This window comes from Nomascus leucogenys, chromosome 12 (genome assembly GCF_006542625.1).
Source record: "Nomascus leucogenys isolate Asia chromosome 12, Asia_NLE_v1, whole genome shotgun sequence".
Classification (NCBI taxonomy): Eukaryota; Metazoa; Chordata; class Mammalia; order Primates; family Hylobatidae; genus Nomascus; species Nomascus leucogenys.
The window spans coordinates 8,824,538-8,843,174 of record NC_044392.1 but is presented as its reverse complement, the minus strand read 5'-3'; the positions used below and the strand labels follow the sequence as shown (position 1 = coordinate 8,843,174).

The window sequence follows — 18,637 nt, the reverse complement described above, 5'->3', positions numbered from 1 at the left end:
GTGTCCCTTCAAGCCAGAATGGAATTCACGTTTCCCCAGCCTGGCATTCAGAGTTCAGCGTTCTAGTCAACTGCACCGCTTGGTGTTCCCTTGACGTATCTGCAGCTTGGAGAGGCTGTGGATGAGGAGAAATGAATGTAGACTTTGGAGTCCAGACAGACTTAGACCCAAATCCCGCCTTGGATGCTTCCAGTTGTGGCCTTATGCAAATCGGTTAACTTCTGGGATCTTTAGTGCTCTCATCTATAACCTGGGATGAATAATGTCCCCCACAGGGTTGTCATGGTGCCGCCTTCACCATGGCCCTCGATGGTCCCGCCTCCTGGGATGCACAGAGTTCTGTGTCCCCTCCGACACTGTGCCAGTGCTGGTCTGTGTGACCAATAGAATATGACACTAGTGGTGATAGGTCCCTGCCAGGATTAGTCTGTAAAAAACTGTGGCTTCCATCTCTCGGATGCCTCATTCTGGGGGAGGTCATGAGGTGAGCAGCCCTATGGAGAGGGCCACATGGTGTGCAGCTAAAGACAGAGTATGGAAGTGGATCCGTCAGCCCCAGCTAAGTCTTCAGAGACTGCAGCCCTAGCTGACAGCTTGCCTGTGACCTCATGAGAGACCCTGATCCAGACCTACCCAGCTAAGTTCCTGGATTATTGGCCCTAAGAACAATGTGCAACAATATGTGTTTGTTGTTTTAAACTGCTGCATTTGCATAATGAGTTACACAGCAACAGACAACTAACACAATCAGGTTAGCATGAACAGAAAGGACGTACCACGTGTGCCCAGCATGGTGTCTGACACACAGGTCAGTGCTTAAAAAGTGTGACCTGGCACAGCATCTCCCGCCTCTCAGCCTTTCCCTAGGTGACTCTTCAGTTCTCTTCCTCAGAGTTCTTCCACCCCTCTTGAATATGTTTTCAAAGAAAGTCTTCTCTGCCTCCTTCTTCCAAAGCCCTGTACGTGACTGTGACCGTCATTGGAGCACCTGTCCTGCATTGCGTGCACTTCTCTTAGGATTCCAGTCGCTTTCTGTCTGCGTGATGCAGGGGCCACCTAGCCCCTCTTTCTCCTCCTCCCCAGCAACCCCTAAACAACCTGAGCATAGGGACCAAGTCTGACTCTTCCTGGCACCCCTCATGGTGCACCCAGCCCCTGAGTGGCAGGAAATTGAGGGAAAGAGGAACCCAGCAGGAGGCAGGGAGTGCCAAGAGCAGGGAGGAGCCTGGGCCTGGTCAGGTGGGACAGAGTGGGGCCAGCCCTCCCTGTCTGTGTGGGGGCCAACAATGGGTGCCACAGCTCCCTGGGCCCTCCCCTGGGACCCCAAGTCGCCACAGAGCCCTGCCTGGAGGAAGGTGGCTTCACTTGCATTCTTGGGCGTCTGTTGATAGGAGGGCCTTGTTGACGGGTGACCCCCATCCCAATATGTCCCATTGAACTCCAGGGACACTCATTTCACACTGGCCCCAAGTGTGAACATCCACATCGCAGGCCTCTAATCTGACACGGGCCTCTAATCTAACCCTGGAAACCCTCTGCCCCTCCTTGGCCTCAGTTTCCCCATCTCTGCAGGGTTGCCTGAAGGCCTTTCCAGCTCTGACCAAAGAATGTGCCCACCCCCTGCCTGCTGATGGGGGCTCCTCCGGGCTGAGGCACAGGGTGGGGAGGTGCACCCAGCCCCCCTCCTCCCGGAACCTCTTTCCCACAGGCAAGAGAGGATGTGTCACCGTGACCACTTGTTTCTGGAAAATTCCCACAGTTCAGTTCTTTCCCGGGATTTCACTGGAGGAATTGCGTCTTTCTTGCTCACATCTCCTGGGATCTATTCTTGGCCTTGGCAGGCTTGATGTGGTGGCGTGTGTGGGTGTTCCCTTTTAATTTGGGGTCCAGAGCTGTCTGAGGCCTGGGCCGGTAATTATGAGAGCAGCACCATTTATGGAAACAGCCCTCAAAGCAAGCCAGTGATGAGACCCGGCTGGAAATACCTCAGCATGGAGCCCTGGGCCCGCCTCGAGGCGGTGCTGAGATTTCTGGGTGGGAGGAGCCCCTTCAGGACCCACAGGTCATGAGTCCCGCCCTCCCTTGGCCTGCAGAGGCTGTGGGGCCCAAGCCTTCTTTTGCGTCTGAAGTGCCCCTGCCCCCTGCCGTTGCTGCCTGTGGAACCAGCCAGGCAGGCCCGGCCCATGCGCCCCGGGCTCTGGGGGAGCCGCTGTCCACCCTCAGGGGCCAGGCCGGGAGAGGAGGCAGGTCCACAGCAATGGGAATGTCGGTGGCTTCTGATGGAGCCACACCCAGACTGGCAGTGATATGCAGCCCAAAGGGCTCTGAGTGCCGGACACTGAGCCGCTGTCCTGGGGACAAGAGGCCCTTGGGAAGAAGGGGCCGGGGCACCCCCGCTCTGGGGCCCTGGAACACGGCGGCCGATGAGCCGACATGCGAGCCTCCCATGTCCACCCACGTGGCTCCGTCCCGGCCCTCCAAGGGCTCGCTGCCCAGAGGAACAGCTGAACCAGAGACAGCAAGCCCTGGCATGGGGGCCGGGAGAGGCTGAAAGCCTGACCTGCCTGGGGTCTGAGGACTGGGAGGCTTCTCAGCCGGACTGAGAGGGACGGGGCCACCCGGGGAGAGCAGCTTCCAGGAGGGACTCTGGCGGAGGCGTCTGCAGGCAGAAGGCACAGAGGCCCGAGGGACAGATGGCAGGGCCAGCGCAGGGAGGGCCCTGGGACACTCTTCCTGTGGGGAGGGTCTGAGGGGAGGTGGGACGGGTCACAGGCCACAAGATTCTGCTCTGAGCTGGAGGATGAGGGTGTCTTTTGAAGTCCCATTTTTTGGTCAGAAATAAGACAGATTTAGGTTGTCTGGGTGAGACTAAATTGCCCAGGGCACAAAAATAGCCAGAGCCCTTGTTGATGTCGGGCTGAGGGTCGCAGGGTTTGGCATCTGGAGGCCTAGCCTGGAGTGGCAGGCACAGGGCCCCAGATGTGGCCAGTGGAAGCCACCTCCTGCCCACAGGGGCCTTTCCTGGAAGCGTGGGGTTGCTTCCGAAGTTTGCTTTATCCGAGGCTGGAGGAGGAGGCTGAGGATTCCATCAGCACAGGTTGGTGATTCATGATTGTTTATTTTCCCAGGAGTCACATTAAGGTGGTTTAGGTGGTTTAGAAAGCAAATTCATTTGCTGCTTCCCCAGACAGAAGCTGGTTCAGCGTTAGACCATTTGGGGCAGCTTTTATGATTTTGTAGAAAATAAACATTTAGAAGTGCTTGTGGAACCAGGTGTAGCTTGGTCTGTTTCCTGTGACCAACGAATTGCTCTCTGCATATGTCTTTTCATATTTTTGCCAATACGTCTTTGGAATTCTTGTGTCAAAGGGTAAATTCATATGTAATTTTGCTAGGTATTAAATTCCTTCTCTACATAGCATTCCTATCAGCAATGCCTGAGAAAATGTTCATGTCTGATCTTCATCGTTTTCCTTCTCAAAGGCCATATGGAGGGCCCTATGAAAAGCACCCATTACTCATGAGCCCATAACCTTTTCTGTTTCCTCCACAGCATTTACAGTAGAACAATAGAAATGACATCCCATATTTTCCTTGCTTTTTGTTTGTGTTTTATGTCTTCCGTTAGACCGTAAACTCCATGTGTGTGGAAAAAGTATCTCGTTTATTGTTGTATTGCGCAGAACAGTGTTGTACCCACAGTAAGAACTGGATAAATTTATTTCTAAATTAAACATGATGAACTTATTAGATGAGTGAAAGAATACATTTCTTTAGAAAAACTTAATTCAAAGTATTATTTCTCACCAAAAAGTAAGACTTCAAAAGACACCCTCGGGTGCTGTGGGACAAGGCAAGTTCATTTCTTCTCTGCCCTGGGCTGGGATGAGCGGCCACCTCCTCCTGCCCACACACGTCTGGCCCCGTCCCCTGCCCCGCACAGCTGTTCGCCTGCCCGTGGCTGGACCAGGTCCCCACCGCGAGGACAGGAAGTGCTCCCCACATCCGCCTCGGCCCGCACAGCCTGGTGCTTTTCCAAACCTGACTGTGGTCACTGAGCCCAGTAACCAGAGAGAATTTTTAAAAAGACTCTCAAACATATCATTGAAATCTCAGTGTTGGGTTTTGGGGAAGGCACTGGGCGGCTCCCACCCCTGCTTTCCGGAAACACAGATTTCTAGAGTTTGAAAGGGACGGGAGGCTAAAGTGAGACTGCCCTAAATATAGCGTCCTGGGTATTTCCGGATATTTCCGGACACCTGGGGAGATGTGGGCTTTATTCCGCAACTGCAGCCTTTGTTTGATTGGCAGCCCAGCCCCCGCCATGGGGCTCTGCTGCCCATCTCACTTCCAGCCCGGCCTCTACCCTCGCCTCCACCGTGTCTTCTAATTCCCCTCCACCCACACCGCCTCCCTGCTGCCCCCGTCCCCTGTGCTTCCCACTGGCCAGAGGCGCAGCCCAGGCTCCTGGCCCGGGATTCGCACCCTCAGCAGGCAGGCCGCAGCAGAGCTCATGTACCGTCTCCAACATCGCTGACCTGTGGGCACCTCCACCCTGCGCATGCGAGGTTCCCTCTACCTAGAGCACCCTCCCTGCCACCTTCTCCACCTACCAAGACACCATCTCACCCTTCAAAGTCAGTTCAGATGCCACCTGCTCAGATCCCACCACCCAGTGAGACCCTCCGACTTCCCCAGCACCTGACTGGCCTCTCTGGGAGTTGTCACTCCTGCCCTGGTTTTTCTTGTTCCTTTCCACGTTTCCCTCCTTCCTCGTCCACCTTGTTCCAGAAAGGAAACGTGGGTCTCCTGCCCTCTGCTGTTTCCTGGTGCTTGCTTTCCCTGCCCTGCCCTCAGGCCCCTCTGCTCTGGCCCTCTGCTTTGGCTGGCCGGCCCCTGCAAGGCCTGTCTCCCTGACACCATGGCAGATTTGCACTCATGCCTCCGCCCAGCTCAGCTGTCAGCCCTGAGCCCTCCCCTGCCGCACCTCCCATCCAGGCAGTGGGCAGGCTCTGGATGGCTTGTGTCCCCTGAGATGCCATCGGTTATGTCGGTTATGTCCCTGTCTACCAGGTTTCCCTGCAGGGCCGAGGGGACCTTTTCCGCCTTGGGTCCAATGTCCATCTTCCCTTTAGCCTGGAAGTTCCCAGAGGAGGCTCCCTCCTCTGTCTCATCTCTGAGTCCCAGGACCAGACGGGCCGAGAAGGGGCGCAACGGGAGTTCGGGGTTTGGAGCCTGGGGCCTGCTGAGCACCAGCCAGGTGCAGGGCTCAGGGTGAGCCTGGCTGCAGGGCCTCTCGGCCCTGTCTACACCCCAGGACCAAGCCTGGAACAAACGTTTGCACAAAAGGAAGCCGGCCCCACCCAGGCCTCTCTGGGTCCCCTCCACCTTGAGTGGGTGGCTGGGGGCGGTGGCTTACACCAGCTCTGCCCACTCCAGAGCCCGAGCCATTCTGACATTCCGAGTGCCAGCCCAGCTCTGCTGTGTCTTCTAGTGGAGCGAGACCGTGCCCTGGGCCACCAGGAGCCCCATTGGAAGGAGTTCCGCTTTGACCTGACCCAGATCCCGGCTGGGGAGGCGGTCACAGCTGCAGAGTTCCGGATCTACAAGGTGCCCAGCATCCACCTGCTCAACAGGACCCTCCACGTCAGCATGTTCCAGGTGGTCCAGGAGCAGTCCAACAGGTGCCTTCCCCTTGGCCCAGGTGCCCCCTGCCCCTGCCCACCTCACAGTCTCATGGTCAAGGCAGCCCAGCAGGGAGTCATGGCGGGCTGAAAGAGAGCCTCAAAGACAGGAAAGATGCTTGGCATGAGGCCCCTGCACTGCGGGAAGAGCCCCAGCGACAGTCCTGCCTTCAAGTCCCTGCTCTGCCATCCTGGCTGTGGGGACTTGGATGAGTCACTGAGCCACTGAGCCTCATTTTCCCCATGTGTACACCTCTGTGGGCTGAGGCAATGAGATGAGGCTCAGAACGGGTGCAGCCAGAGTCAGGTAGGAGACACTCCGGTGACAGCCCCCAGTGGGCCCTGGAGACACGGAGGCAGCGGTGCCGGCCGCCAGTTAATTGTTCTTTCATGTCCACAGGGAGTCTGACTTGTTCTTTTTGGATCTTCAGACGCTCCAAGCTGGAGACGAGGGCTGGCTGGTGCTGGATGTCACAGCAGCCAGTGACTGCTGGTTGCTGAAGCGTCACAAGGACCTGGGACTCCGCCTCTATGTGGAGACTGAGGATGGTGAGGCTGGGGGCTCTGCGGAGCAGCCCCTGGGGCTTCTCTGTGCCAGCACAGGCAGTGGTCATGGCTTCCTGTGGCCCTGGGTGCCCGGCTTCACCAGCTGTGCCCGCTGCAAGGGTCACTGAGGTCCAGGGCACAAGGTCTGGCCCAGTGGGGGTGCTCCCTCCTCTCCGTCTGCTTCCCAGGAAGCAGGCAGTTCTTCCCACGGAGCAGCCTCCACCTTGGGAGTTTCTGTCCTGGGAAGGGAAGGAGGGGAAGTGGCTGTACCCTCAGGCACTGAGGCCAGGAGGCTGGGTTTGAGGCCCAGCTCGGCAGTGCCCTGCCTCAGTGACCTTGGCTGGGACTTACCTTTCCAGACCCCGTCTTCTCTTCCGCAGGATGGGGATTCACGCCCTTGTTCATTCCACAGGTGACACTGGGGAGAGCCTCTTTTATGCCAGGCAGGAGGAATACAAAGGCCAAAGTGGGCACGAGATGGGTGTGTTTGAGGCCCGGCAAGGGGGCGCCATGGAGCAGTGGTGAGGGCGGGGATCCCAGGGGCCATTCTGAGAGTAAACCAGGGCCAAGTGCTGGGGTTCTTAGCGTCGTTTATTTTATTTAATAGCAGTGGAGGATGACAGGATCTGATTCAGGTTTTAAAAGAGAACCCTCTGAGATACCCCTTCTCGGGGTGGAGCAGAGCTCCCCACCCCTTCCGTGGGCTGCACCCAATGACTTGCTTCCCGAAAGTGCGGTGTGGACAGGGCGTGGGGGACCTGACGCGCAGCGCCTCAGCCAGGTGAGGAAGGCTCACTGCAGTGACAGGCACGGCGCCAGCATGTGCCCTGGGTGTAAGGGAAGGAGAAGGCCACTGAGCCTCAGAGGGCCCCCTCCGTGAACCCGAAACCCCAGTCCAGCCATGAGAAAACCGTCAAACCCAAAGAGAAGGGCTTTCCGCAGAATACCTGACAAGCGCTTCTCAAAACCGCCAAGCTCATCAAAAAAAGGGAAGGTTGGGAAATTGGAGGAGCCCAGAGGCACCTACGGAGACCAGCTCAGAGCATGTGGGGTCCTGGGTGGAGTCCTGGACCAGCAAAAGAGCATTAGGGAAAAGTTATGAAATCCAGATCAATCATGATGTTTACTTAATAATAAGATATCAGTACTGGTTCATTAGTTATGAGAAAGGTACCCTACTAGTGTAAAATGTTAACATTCCCCAGAGGAAACTGGGTCCAGGTGTATGGGAACTCCTTGTGTAGTTTTTTTTTCTTTGAGACAGGGTTTCACTCTGTTGCTCAGGCTGGATGGAGTGCAGTGGCGCAATCAGAGCTCACGGTAACCTCCAACTCCTGGGCTCGAGCGATCCTCCCACCTTAGCCTCTGTACCGTCTTCGCAAAGTTTTATGTAACTATCAACTGTTGTAAAATTCAAACTTAATATATGCATAAAGTAAAGAACCCCCTGACTTCAGTGGAGAGAGGAGACTGAGATGGACAAGAGTGAAGTCAGAGAGACGTGTGGGGGCCCCACAATGGTCCAGGTGGGTGCTGTGAGTGGCTTGTTGGTAGCAGTGGAGATGGAGAAAGATGAGTCGATTTCAGTGTCAGGACACGCTTATAGGTGGTGAGGAGGTGAGGGAATGGGAGGAAGCCTGAATGATGTGTGGTTGGAGCCAGTGGATTTTTTTCAATAGATTTTTCTTTTTGCAGAAAAGATAGATGAAGGGCAGGTTTGAGGTGGGTGGCCAAGGGTTCTCTTTTGGCTGGAATATTACTGAGCCCCTTGGGATGTTACTGAGATTACTGGTCCTCATGGAAATGCCATTCCAGGGACAGTTGAGCGTGAAGACCCAGGCGAGAGAAGTGCTGGCATGTAAGTGGGTTTAAAGCATGGGATGGATGGGACCAGGTCATCTAGGGAAGGAGGGTAGTGATGGAGAAGAAAGAGGGCCTGGCCAAGCGCCCTGGGACCTCCAACATCCAGAGACCTCACAAGGAGGGGCCACAGAGAGCCCACAGAGACCAGCCAGGGAGGGAGCAGGACACCTGGAGGATGAGGTGACCCAGACACCAGAGTAAAGTGTTTCCAGAAGCAAGGGTTTGTCGTTTGTGTCCTGCTGTGGGCGCTGAAGGCAAGAACAGAGAAGTGACCAAGGGTTTTGCCATCACAGAGGTTGTTGATGGCCCAAATATCCGTGGAGTGTGGGTCTGACTGAGGAGGTGGAGGGAGACAGGCAGTGGAGGCAGGAGACAGCTCTTTCCAGAACCTTTGCTGGGGAAGGGGAGCAGAGACATGGGCTGGGGCTGGAGACAACCCGGGACAAGGCAGGTCCTTTACAGGTGAGGAGATACCTGCACACTGCTGTGGTGATGGAGTGATTCTGTGCAGAGGGAAGAAAACTGCAAAATTCCGCACAAGTTGGAGCAGGGAGCTGGAGTGGGGGAGGTGGAGAGGGCGGGGGGATGCAGAGGACAAGCGGGGGGACTCTTCAGAGCAGGGACCCTTCCTGATGGAGGTGAGGGATAGTGTCCCCACTGTCGCAGTGAGGGGTGAACTTGAGCTCTGGGGGGCTGTAGTGGGGCAGGCACTCTCCGAGTTGTCACAGGATTAAAGGAGGGTGCTTGGCACAGAGATGCCCAGTGAAGGTGTTTATGAGCGTCGGTGTCACCCAGCGGCGCCTGCTCATTAGACACTTGGTATCTCTAATGAGCTGGGGAAGCTGCGGGGAAGCTTGGGCGGGGCGGTTGGAGTTTGTGTCTGAGGCTCCAGTGGGGCCAAAGGGATCTGGCCTGTGCCCTTCACGCGGAGCCTGACTTCAGCTCTGTCCTGCGCCCGGGGCCTGTGCGCTGGACACGGAGGACTGACTCGGGGCCCCCAGCCCAGGGCGGAGCGGGGGAGCGGCCCCCTCCCTGTCGTGGGTCGCGGTCCTGGCCTGGAGGCTGCGCCTGGCCGGGGAGACCTGCTGGGAGGGAGTGCGTCAGCGCGCGGGCGTCCTCCCTGCTTTGTGACGCGCGGCCCGAGGCGCACGCGGGGCTCACACCGCCTGTCCTGGCCTCCGACCCGGGCCGACTATGGCGGCGCTGCGGCTCCTGGCATCGGCGCTCCGGCGCGGGGTCCCCGCCGGCGGCTCAGGGCTCGCGCTGTCCCAGGGCTGCGCCCGCTGCTTTGCCACCAGCCCCCGGCCCCGCGCCAAGTTCTACACGGACCCGGTGGAGATGGTGAAGGACATCTCTGACGGGGCGACCGTCATGGTCGGGGGCTTCGGGCTCTGCGGGATCCCCGAGAACCTGATCGCCGCGCTGCTCAGGACCCGCGTGAAAGACCTGCAGGTGGTCAGCAGCAATGTGGGCGTGGAGGACTTCGGCCTGGGCCTCCTGCTGGCCGCCAGGCAGGTCCGCCGCATCGTCTGTTCCTACGTGGGCGAGAACACGCTGTGCGAGAGCCAGTACCTGGCGGGAGAGCTGGAGCTGGAGCTCACGCCCCAGGGCACCCTGGCCGAGCGCATCCGCGCGGGGGGCGCCGGGGTGCCCGCCTTCTACACCCCCACGGGCTACGGGACCCTGGTCCAGGAAGGGGGCGCCCCCATCCGCTACACCCCGGACGGCCACCTGGCACTCATGAGCCAGCCCCGAGAGGTGAGGGAGTTCAACGGCGACCACTTCCTTTTGGAGCGCGCCATCCGGGCGGACTTCGCCCTGGTGAAAGGGTGGAAGGCCGACCGGGCAGGAAACGTGGTCTTCAGGAGAAGCGCCCGCAATTTCAACGTGCCCATGTGCAAAGCTGCAGACGTCACGGCGGTGGAGGTGGAAGAGATCGTGGACGTGGGGGCTTTCCCCCCAGAAGATATCCACGTTCCTAACATTTATGTAGATCGCGTGATAAAGGGGCAGAAATACGAGAAACGAATTGAGCGCTTAACGATCCGGAAAGAGGAAGATGGAGACGCTGGAAAGGAAGAGGACGCCAGGACGCGCATCATCAGACGCGCAGCTCTGGAATTTGAGGACGGCATGTACGCCAATCTGGGCATAGGCATCCCCCTGCTGGCCAGCAACTTCATCAACCCCAGCATGACCGTCCATCTTCACAGTGAGAACGGGATCCTGGGCCTGGGCCCGTTTCCCACGGAAGACGAGGTGGATGCCGACCTCATCAATGCAGGCAAGCAGACGGTCACGGTGCTTCCCGGGGGCTGCTTCTTCGCCAGCGACGACTCCTTCGCCATGATCCGAGGGGGACACATCCAACTAACCATGCTCGGAGCCATGCAAGTTTCCAAATACGGCGACCTGGCGAACTGGATGATCCCTGGCAAGAAGGTGAAAGGCATGGGCGGTGCCATGGACTTGGTGTCCAGTCAGAAGACCAGAGTGGTGGTCACCATGCAGCACTGCACAAACGACAACACCCCCAAGATCCTGGAGAAATGCAGCATGCCGCTGACCGGGAAGGGGTGCGTGGACCGCATCATCACCGAGAAGGCCGTGTTCGACGTGCACAGGAAGAGAGGGCTGACGCTGACGGAGCTCTGGGAGGGCCTGACGGTGGACGACGTCAGAAAGAGCACGGGGTGTGCCTTTGCTGTGTCCCCGAACCTCAGGCCCATGCAGCAGGTGGCACCCTGACGGGACCCGGATCTGGGCGGGGTGGTGCGCTCCTCAGGGGATCCCACCGGGTTCCCCAGGGGAATACATTTCCCCAGCGCTGGGAGGGGTTTGCTACTGGCCTCCGACTTTCCTCCCTAGGTGGACAGTGCTCCTCTAGAGAGCTGCGACTTTAATTAAAAACAACAGGAAAACAGATCAGCTCCTCACTGTGTTCCTCGAGCACTGCAAGGCGCAGGTGTGCAGTGGTGAGGAACGGATGTCCTCTTTGCTCTGCGATGTTTACACAGAGCGTGCGCAGCTCCAGGGCATTCACAGCAAGTCTTCATTCAAGCGCCTCCCTGGTACTCGAACCATGAAATAGAAAAACTGACGAGGGAGAAAATCACTCCACCCAGAGTACACCTAAAGGGTCATTTTACTAGTGCAATGAGAAATAGGCGAGCAAAGATGTGAGTTTGTGATTGAAAGCCATGCTGTCTTCACGAGCTTGTTTTTTCTTTTTCCTTCTCTTTCTTTCTTTTTTCTTTTCTTTTTTTTTTTTTTTTTTTTGAGGCAGGGTCTGGCTCTGTCGCTCAGGCTGGAGTGCAATGGTGTGATCTCAATGCAGCCTCTGCCTCCTGGGCTCAAGCAATCCTCCCAACTCAGCCTCCTGAGTAGCTGGGACTACAGGCGCACATCACAATACCTGCTTATTTTTGTTTATTTTTATGTATGTATTTATTTATAGAAATGGAGTTTCACCATGTTGCCCAGGCTGGTCTTGAATGCTTGAGCTCAAGTGATCCACCTGCCTCAGCCTCCCAAAGTGCTGGGATTACAGACATGAGCCACTGAGTTGGGCCAATTAACCTTAGCTTACTGTAATTTTTTTTTCTTTTTTAGACAGAATCTCGCTCTGTCACCTAGGCTAGACTACAGTGGTCCAAACTCAGCTCACTGCAACCTCTGCTTCCCGGGTTCAAGCAATTCTCGTGTCTCAGCCTCTCAAGTAGCACAGATTACAGGCATGTGCCACCACGCCTAGCTAATTTTTGTATATATATTTTTAACAGTAGAGATGGGGTTTCCCCACATTGGCCAGGCTGGTTTCAAACTCTGGGCCTCAGGTGATCCACCTGCCTTGGCCTCCCAAAGTACAGGCTTGAGCCATTGCACCCAGCCTTCTTGAACGTTTTTATCCATTATCTGATATTTCTTCTGGGGCCTTTGTTGTTAAATTTTGTTTCCCTGAAGCCTCCCCTCGTCCTCCCACATCTCTCCTCCTGGGACCTTTGCGATGTCAAGCTTCTAGATGTCCGTAGAAGGAAAGCAGGACCATCTCCAAGGGAAGGGACAGGGTGATGGGAGAGACGGAGAGGGGAGAGGCTGCCAGTGCTGAAATCCACCAGGAAGCTTCCTCTATCTGTGGGTGGCCAAAGGCTACAGCCTAGGACGGGAGGAGTTCTAGAACCCTAACCAAGGGACTAGATGAGTTTTCTCAGCTTCGTTTGAATTGTTCCTGCGTCATTCACACCAGACACTTAGGCCCTCCTCTCTGGAATGGAGGCCCAAACTGGCCACTTGTGTGATGGTCCATTGTAACCCAAGAGGCTGTGAGGCATTTCCTCCTGAATCTATAGTCTCAAAAACTAAAATTAAGATTGTGTGTGTGTGTGTGTGTGTGTGTGTGTGCACGCACGCGTGTGCACATGCTGTTGACAACCAAGCCTGGCATGGTGCATGCATCGCATAAGTGTAGCTCTGGGGGTTCCCAGGCCAATGGGAGCATGTGGTCAGAGCAGTAAATTCTCACTGGTCAAGGACAGATTTTCCAAGGGGCCCATTGGAGCCTCACCCTGCAGGAAAGGCCAGATCCTGGGAAGGAGAGCGGGGCAGGGAGAGTTGGCGCTCATGGAGGGGACAGCCTGGGGGTGTGGAAAAGGGGCCAGGGACTATGGCTGGGGTTGGGGGCTTGAAATGAAATGTCATCTAGTGGGCAGTGGGGTGCCTTTTGGGGCTCCTGGAGAGGGGCACCTGATTTGCCCTGGGCATCAGTTTCCCAGGAGCAGTGTGGAAAAGGCTGAGGTATCTAGAAGCGGACAAGTGACCCTCTGGGCCTCCACCTCTGCCTTTCTGGAAGGGGTCTGCCCACAGCTGGGCAGCCTGAGAGCCCCCCACCTGGACTGCTTGGCCTTCCCTGCAGCCAGCTGGAGCCAGGGAGTCCTGCCCAAGAATGGGTGGGCAAGAAGCAGAGCCGACGGAGAAGGGAGGCTCTAGGCTCTGGAAGGAGAGGGCTGGGGGTGGGAGAGCTTCTTCAGGCCTGCCAGATGCAGGGCTCTGAACCGAGACCCGCTGTTAGTTCCCTTCACCACCCCCATCTCACCCAGCCACACCCAGCTGGGCCCTGCAGTTTGCTGGAAAGTATATGACAATCCTGGCCCTGACCCACCTTGCTCTGGGACCTTGGACAGTTGCTGCTCTCTCTGGGCCTTAGTTTCTGCTTCTGTAAAATGGGAACCCGGGATTAGTTGCTTCCAAGGGTCCCTAGTCAGGCTCACTTGGCCTGTGAGACCTACAGAGGGGTTCCCAGCACCCAAGGCAGGCCTGGCTCAGAGGGGTTCTGTGAGGGTCTGTGGTGTAACTGATCTAATGCGACATTCTATCCTGTGTCTGGGAGACCCCCCATAATACCCTTGAACACAGCTGCACAGAAGCAAATAGTGAGGAAAGCCTGCAGGACTGATGGCCTCCCAGGCCCCTTGGCAGGCAGGGCTCCCCAGGGAGTCACAGGACAGAGCTGCACGTGGGGCCAGGAGGGCTGCCTTGGGCCCCAGGCTGTCCCCATGTGTCAGCCAGTCTGCGGAGTGACACTCCAGTGCCCGGACTGGTGACCGTCACCACCCCACTCAGGCTGCTCTGTTCTCTCCCCGTTGTGACCTCACTTGCCTTTTCCTCTGTGCCTGGGCTCTGTTCCTTGTATTTCTGCTGCTTCCCCATAACCTTGACTCACCGTGACTCAAGCCCTGCCCAGTGGATTCTCTCTGGGCCTCCTTCCCATGTTAGCATCTGCACGTCACAGCCTCCCTGTCTCAGCAGCTCTTGTCCATGCTCGTGAGAGGGAGGGAGCCTCTCCTGCCTGTGCATTTGTTTGTGGCAGATGATGTCACAGGTCAAAGGTTGGTCTCTGGATTCACTGGTTGTTCAATCAAGTGGCCAAGGGACACCAGGGCTGAGGCACAGCTGCTTAAGGGCTGACCTTTGAGTGGGACTAAGGGTGGGGCAGGCAGTGTCCTTGACCTGTAGGGTGTACTGGAGAACTACGTAGGAATAAATACATCTGTATGTATAATGTCTGTCTAAGCGTATGTGCATCTGTGTGCTTGTACAAACATATGCATGTGTGTACATACATGTGTACATCTGTGCTTATAACGTGGAGGTGAAATGTACTCTCGTGTAAACTGAGCAACTGGCACTGTTTAAAGAGACATGAAAATGAGCTGGTAATCATGCTTCTGCAACTCAGTATCAGGAAATTTCACCCATGCACGGAGTGAAGAGGCTCCATTGCACTCCCATCTTTATCGTGAAAGCCAGGAAATAACCTACATGTCTAATGATGAGCCAGTATCAAGTAAATTACGGTGTACTGCTGCAAGGGATTTTATAAATTTGAAATGTTTATTGTGGAGACTTCTTTAAACAACCAGTAAAAGTTTTATGTTTTTTTTTTTTTTTTTTCTTGAAACACACTCACTCTGTCGCCCAGCTGGAGTGTGGTGACATAATCACACCTCACTGCAGCCTCAACCTCCCAGGTTCAAGCAGTCCTCCCACCTCAGCCTCCCGGGTAGTTCACCACCATGCCCAGCTAATTTTTGTTTTTATTTTTTTGTTGAGACAGGGTCTCACTATGTTGCCCAGGCTGGTCTCAAATGCCTAGGTTCAAGCAATCCTCCCACCTCGGCCTCCCAAAGTGCTGGGATTACAAGTGTGAGCCAACTTGTCTGGCCTCAAAATTTCTTTACTTAATTGTTTTTACAATAAAAAGGTTATTGAAATCCAAACAAGTACAGGATACACAGTTTTATTGGTGAGGCTTGGCATCTCCAGGGTTAGTTATCATGTTTTCAGCGGCATCCTCAGTCTGGAAGCGGCTGTGGGGGACAATCCCCTGTTTACAGGCGTCACTCCTCCTGGGTCTGAGGCCCAAGTCAGATCTCTGCTTCAGCCTTTTCTTTCTTTCTTTTCTGTCCATAAACCCAGCTCGTGCATAAGAACTTGGGCTCTGGAATGAGACTGCCGCAGGCTGAAACCTGGGCTCTGGGACTTGGTTCCAATGTCTCTGCTCTGCCTGGCATCTCCCTTGTGGGCATCAGGGAGACAGTTAGTGCCCTGCTCTTGGGCTGTGCCCAGCAGAACAAGCACTTGCTAAACCTGGCAGATGCTGCCATGAGCTGTCTCGGTGATAAATTTGACATCCACACTCCAGAAAGTGCGGGACAGAAGACAGAACACAGGCCTCGGGGTCCTCGGACCGAGGTGGGAGCACTGGTTCTCAGAGTCACTGGCAGTAGGACTCTGGGTCTCCTGTGAAGTAGGAGCTGCAGGGTTACTGTAAAGACCCAATGAGGTGATCCGTGGGAAAAATCTTCCAACTTGTAAAACACTTCACAAATGCCTGTGACACAGCTGTCACTAATAACACCACCTGCGGCTCACTGAGGCCCTCCACCCCCCCACCTCCTCCAAATCTGCCCCCAGGAGAGATGTGGACTGGCTGGGGCTGGACCAAGGACTCCAGGCTTCAGATGTGGAAACTGAGTCTCAGCAGGACCCCTTGGGTACTCAGCCTCCAAGCTCCTGGACCTGCCCAGGCCCCGGCAGAGAGACCCCGGCTGTGTCTGCTGCAGGGCCGCTGCCCGTGAGTGACCCTTCTTTCCTTTCTGTCTCAGGGCACAGCGTGGATCCTGGCCTGGCCGGCCTGCTGGGTCAACGGGCCCCGCGCTCCCAACAGCCTTTCGTGGTCACTTTCTTCAGGGCCAGTCCGAGTCCCATCCGCACCCCTCGGGCAGTGAGGCCACTGAGGAGGAGGCAGCCGAAGAAAACCAACGAGCTGCCGCAGGCCAACCGACTCCCAGGGATCTTTGGTGAGGGTCGGGCAGGCTGGGGCCGAGGCCCTGCGGGCTTCTGGCTGAGGCAGGGCGAGAACCAAGTGGTGGCCCAGAGCCCTCAGGCTCAGGTCGGTTCAAGCTGACGGCCACTCTCCAGCCACCTTTCCTGACACCATCTTTGCCCTGATGCACCCTGGTGACCGGCACTCCAGAGGCCTGTCCTGGCTGTCCCTGCTGCCCAGAAGGCCCCCTCTCTCCCCCTGGCTCCTCCAGGTCTTTCTCAGGAGCCTCCATCAGAATCAGCTGCCCCTTCCCTGGGAGCCGCAGCCCCTCATGACCTGTGGTTGTGCCTGGGCACCCTGCAGGATCCTCGGTTGCTTATGCGAAGTTTTCTCCCCAATTGGGCCAAGCCCTTCAGGATCAGGGACAGGCCTGACCCAACCCCATACCCTCCTTCCCAGGGAGTCGGCCCTTGACTGGCCTGGTCGTGAGCCACTTGAACCTTGGGAATGGGTGTGGCAGGAGAGGGTGGGCTGGAGTCACAGGGGTCTCCAGAGAGGAGGAGGCACAGGATGGCTGAGGGTCCTGCTGGGCTGTTTACTGGAGCATAAAGACGCTCATAGGCTGAAGGACAGGGGAGGACTGGGCACAGTGTCACTCTAGCCACTGGGAGCCATGGCAGGCTCTTGAGCTGGGTCATGGCACAAGCAGAGTTCCAGGGATGGGCTTTATGAGACCAAATGGTTTCCTGTCATTCATTTATTTGACAAATGTGCTCATCGGGGCATCCCCCACCCTGGTACCCTGTAGTAGCCGCACAGAGCAGGAACCCCAGAAAAGACCTTGCCCCTCTTCTGTCCCTGCAGATGACATCCACGGCTCCCATGGCCGGCAGGTCTGCCGTCGGCACGAGCTCTACGTCAGCTTCCAGGACCTCGGCTGGCTGGTAATTGCTGACTCTCCTTGTTTCTGAAATGACAATCACCACCTGTAGATCAGAAGTGAATCTGTAGGGAGGACATAGAATCATGGGTGACTTCAATTTTCTTATGTATTTTTTTCTTCTGTGTTTTCCAAGTTTTCTAAAGTGAGAATATGGTGAGAAAGGGTTTTTTTTTAAACCATGAAAATGAAGACTGAATCAACCAGCTAAGCTGTCATTATTGCTGCAGGGTAACTGAGACCTCCCTGCATCGGCTGCGACTGCAGCTCTGGGAGGCGTGGGCAGGGGAGGGCCGGCTGGGGAGGGGATGCAAAGTGAAGATGGGGGATGTTGGGCCTGAGCTCCTGCCCAGCCTTGTCTGCTGGGGGTTCCTGGGTGGATTCAAGCCTCCTGGGGGAGACGGCCCTGCAGGGGTGGAGGATGGGTTTGGGCCCTGAGGCTCAGGGACGGGCACATGGATGGGACTCACCTTCTCCCTTGCCCCCCAGGACTGGGTCATCGCCCCCCAAGGCTACTCGGCCTATTACTGTGAGGGGGAGTGCTCCTTCCCGCTGGACTCCTGCATGAATGCCACCAACCACGCCATCCTGCAGTCCCTGGTCAGTACCGTGCCCATCCTGCCCAGCCCCCTGGGGTGGGGGGCCCTGCGGAGAGGGGTCTGGTCCAGCCGGCCGGAGGGGCAGTGAGGCCACCTGCTCCGCGTCTCAGGGGGCTTTGCACAGAGTCAGTAACGTCGCTAACTTCCCACAGCTCTGCAGGAGCTGGTCCTCATACAGCCACACTACTACACGGAGACTCCCACCCAAAACACGGACACACGTGAACAGTCGTGTATATGTGCCTGTTCTATGCACCGAACAAACTCCCGTGGGACACTTACGCACCTGCGTGCGGCGCTCAGAGGCACAGCACATGAAATAGATGTGTACACTGTGTGGGGCTGTGCGATCTTAACACACGGGCCCCCGAGTACGCTGGCAAGTCCGACCACCCATGATATGCGTGCACAGTGTGCGGGATGTGCGTGTGCACTCACCCACCTGTGCCGCACCGCAGGCAGGAAGCTTCTAGATGGTGTGGCTCTCAACCTTTTGGCTTTTCCCCCAGTTTCTCTCTTGGCCGTCTGTGTTTTCTCTGGATCCCCTGGCTTTTGATGCCTCGGTGTCTGGGGCAACCTTAAATGACGAAAACAGGCTTCTGATGGGATCACTGGTGCTGCTCACCGCTGAGTGCTCTGTGTGTTTGCAGATTCTGGCACCGAGGCTTCCTTCTAGAACTTTTTACCTAGAATCCCAGTTCCTGGTATCGCACAGCCTTGTTTTCCTCTTAGGAGGTTCAACGGTGATGCCTTGATCAGGCGCGGTGGCTCACCCTGTAATCGCAGCACACGAGCCCAGAAGTTCGAGACAAGCCTGGGCAACACAGCAAAACCCTGTCTCTAAAATACACACACACACACACACACACACACACACACACACACGTGCACACGCAATGCCTTGGTGTGAGAGGAAAGAAATTACCAAAAGCTGCTCTGAGCCTATGATAATGCTTCCTTTCTGGGCAGTCAAGTGGCGTTTGCTGGACACCTGGAGCCGCCTCCTTGGAAAGGCCCAGGGATGATGAGGACGTGTGGGGTGGCCCAGCCCAGCCACCCTTTATGCCGTGTGGTTCTCAAGGCTGCATGTGTGGGAGGCACGCGGGAAGGTGACTGTACCTGCAGCTCCCGGACTCCATCCCCTCTGCCCCTGCCCCTGCCCCTCAAGGGCTCAACTAAA

The 18,637-nt window shown here is 56.4% G+C and overlaps 2 protein-coding genes across 4 annotated transcripts in view; both read left to right on the top strand.

Moving 5' to 3' along the window:
• Positions 1-18,637, top strand: part of BMP8B (bone morphogenetic protein 8b) — a 31,757-nt gene that overhangs the window by 8,375 nt on the left and 4,745 nt on the right. Inside the window, exons 2-6 of one of the 2 annotated variants that reach the window (XM_003273313.2) lie at positions 5,495-5,684; positions 6,085-6,233; positions 15,758-15,952; positions 16,783-16,862; positions 17,348-17,458. In XM_003273313.2, the coding sequence (XP_003273361.2) occupies positions 5,495-5,684; positions 6,085-6,233; positions 15,758-15,952; positions 16,783-16,862; positions 17,348-17,458 (725 nt within the window). Of the gene's footprint in view, positions 1-5,494; positions 5,685-6,084; positions 6,234-15,566; positions 15,727-15,757; positions 15,953-16,782; positions 17,025-17,347; positions 17,459-18,637 lie in introns of those variants that run through there. The other variant, XM_030823532.1, reaches the window with a different exon arrangement.
• OXCT2 (3-oxoacid CoA-transferase 2) lies at positions 9,201-11,018 on the top strand. 2 transcript variants are annotated; one of them, XM_030823531.1, is made up of 2 exons: positions 9,239-10,535; positions 10,605-11,018. In XM_030823531.1, the coding sequence occupies exons 1-2, from the start codon at positions 9,288-9,290 to the stop codon at positions 10,839-10,841; spliced, it is 1,485 nt and encodes a 494-aa protein (XP_030679391.1). In that variant the 5' UTR covers positions 9,239-9,287; the 3' UTR covers positions 10,842-11,018. The 2 variants fall into 2 exon arrangements, with proteins under 2 accessions (XP_030679390.1, XP_030679391.1); XM_030823530.1 differs by having other exon boundaries at positions 9,201-11,018.

Coding starts and splice junctions, on each gene's coding strand:
- OXCT2 (XM_030823530.1), top strand. CDS start 9,288: ATGGCGGCGCTGCGGCTCCTGGCATCGGCGCTCCGGCGCGGGGTCCCC.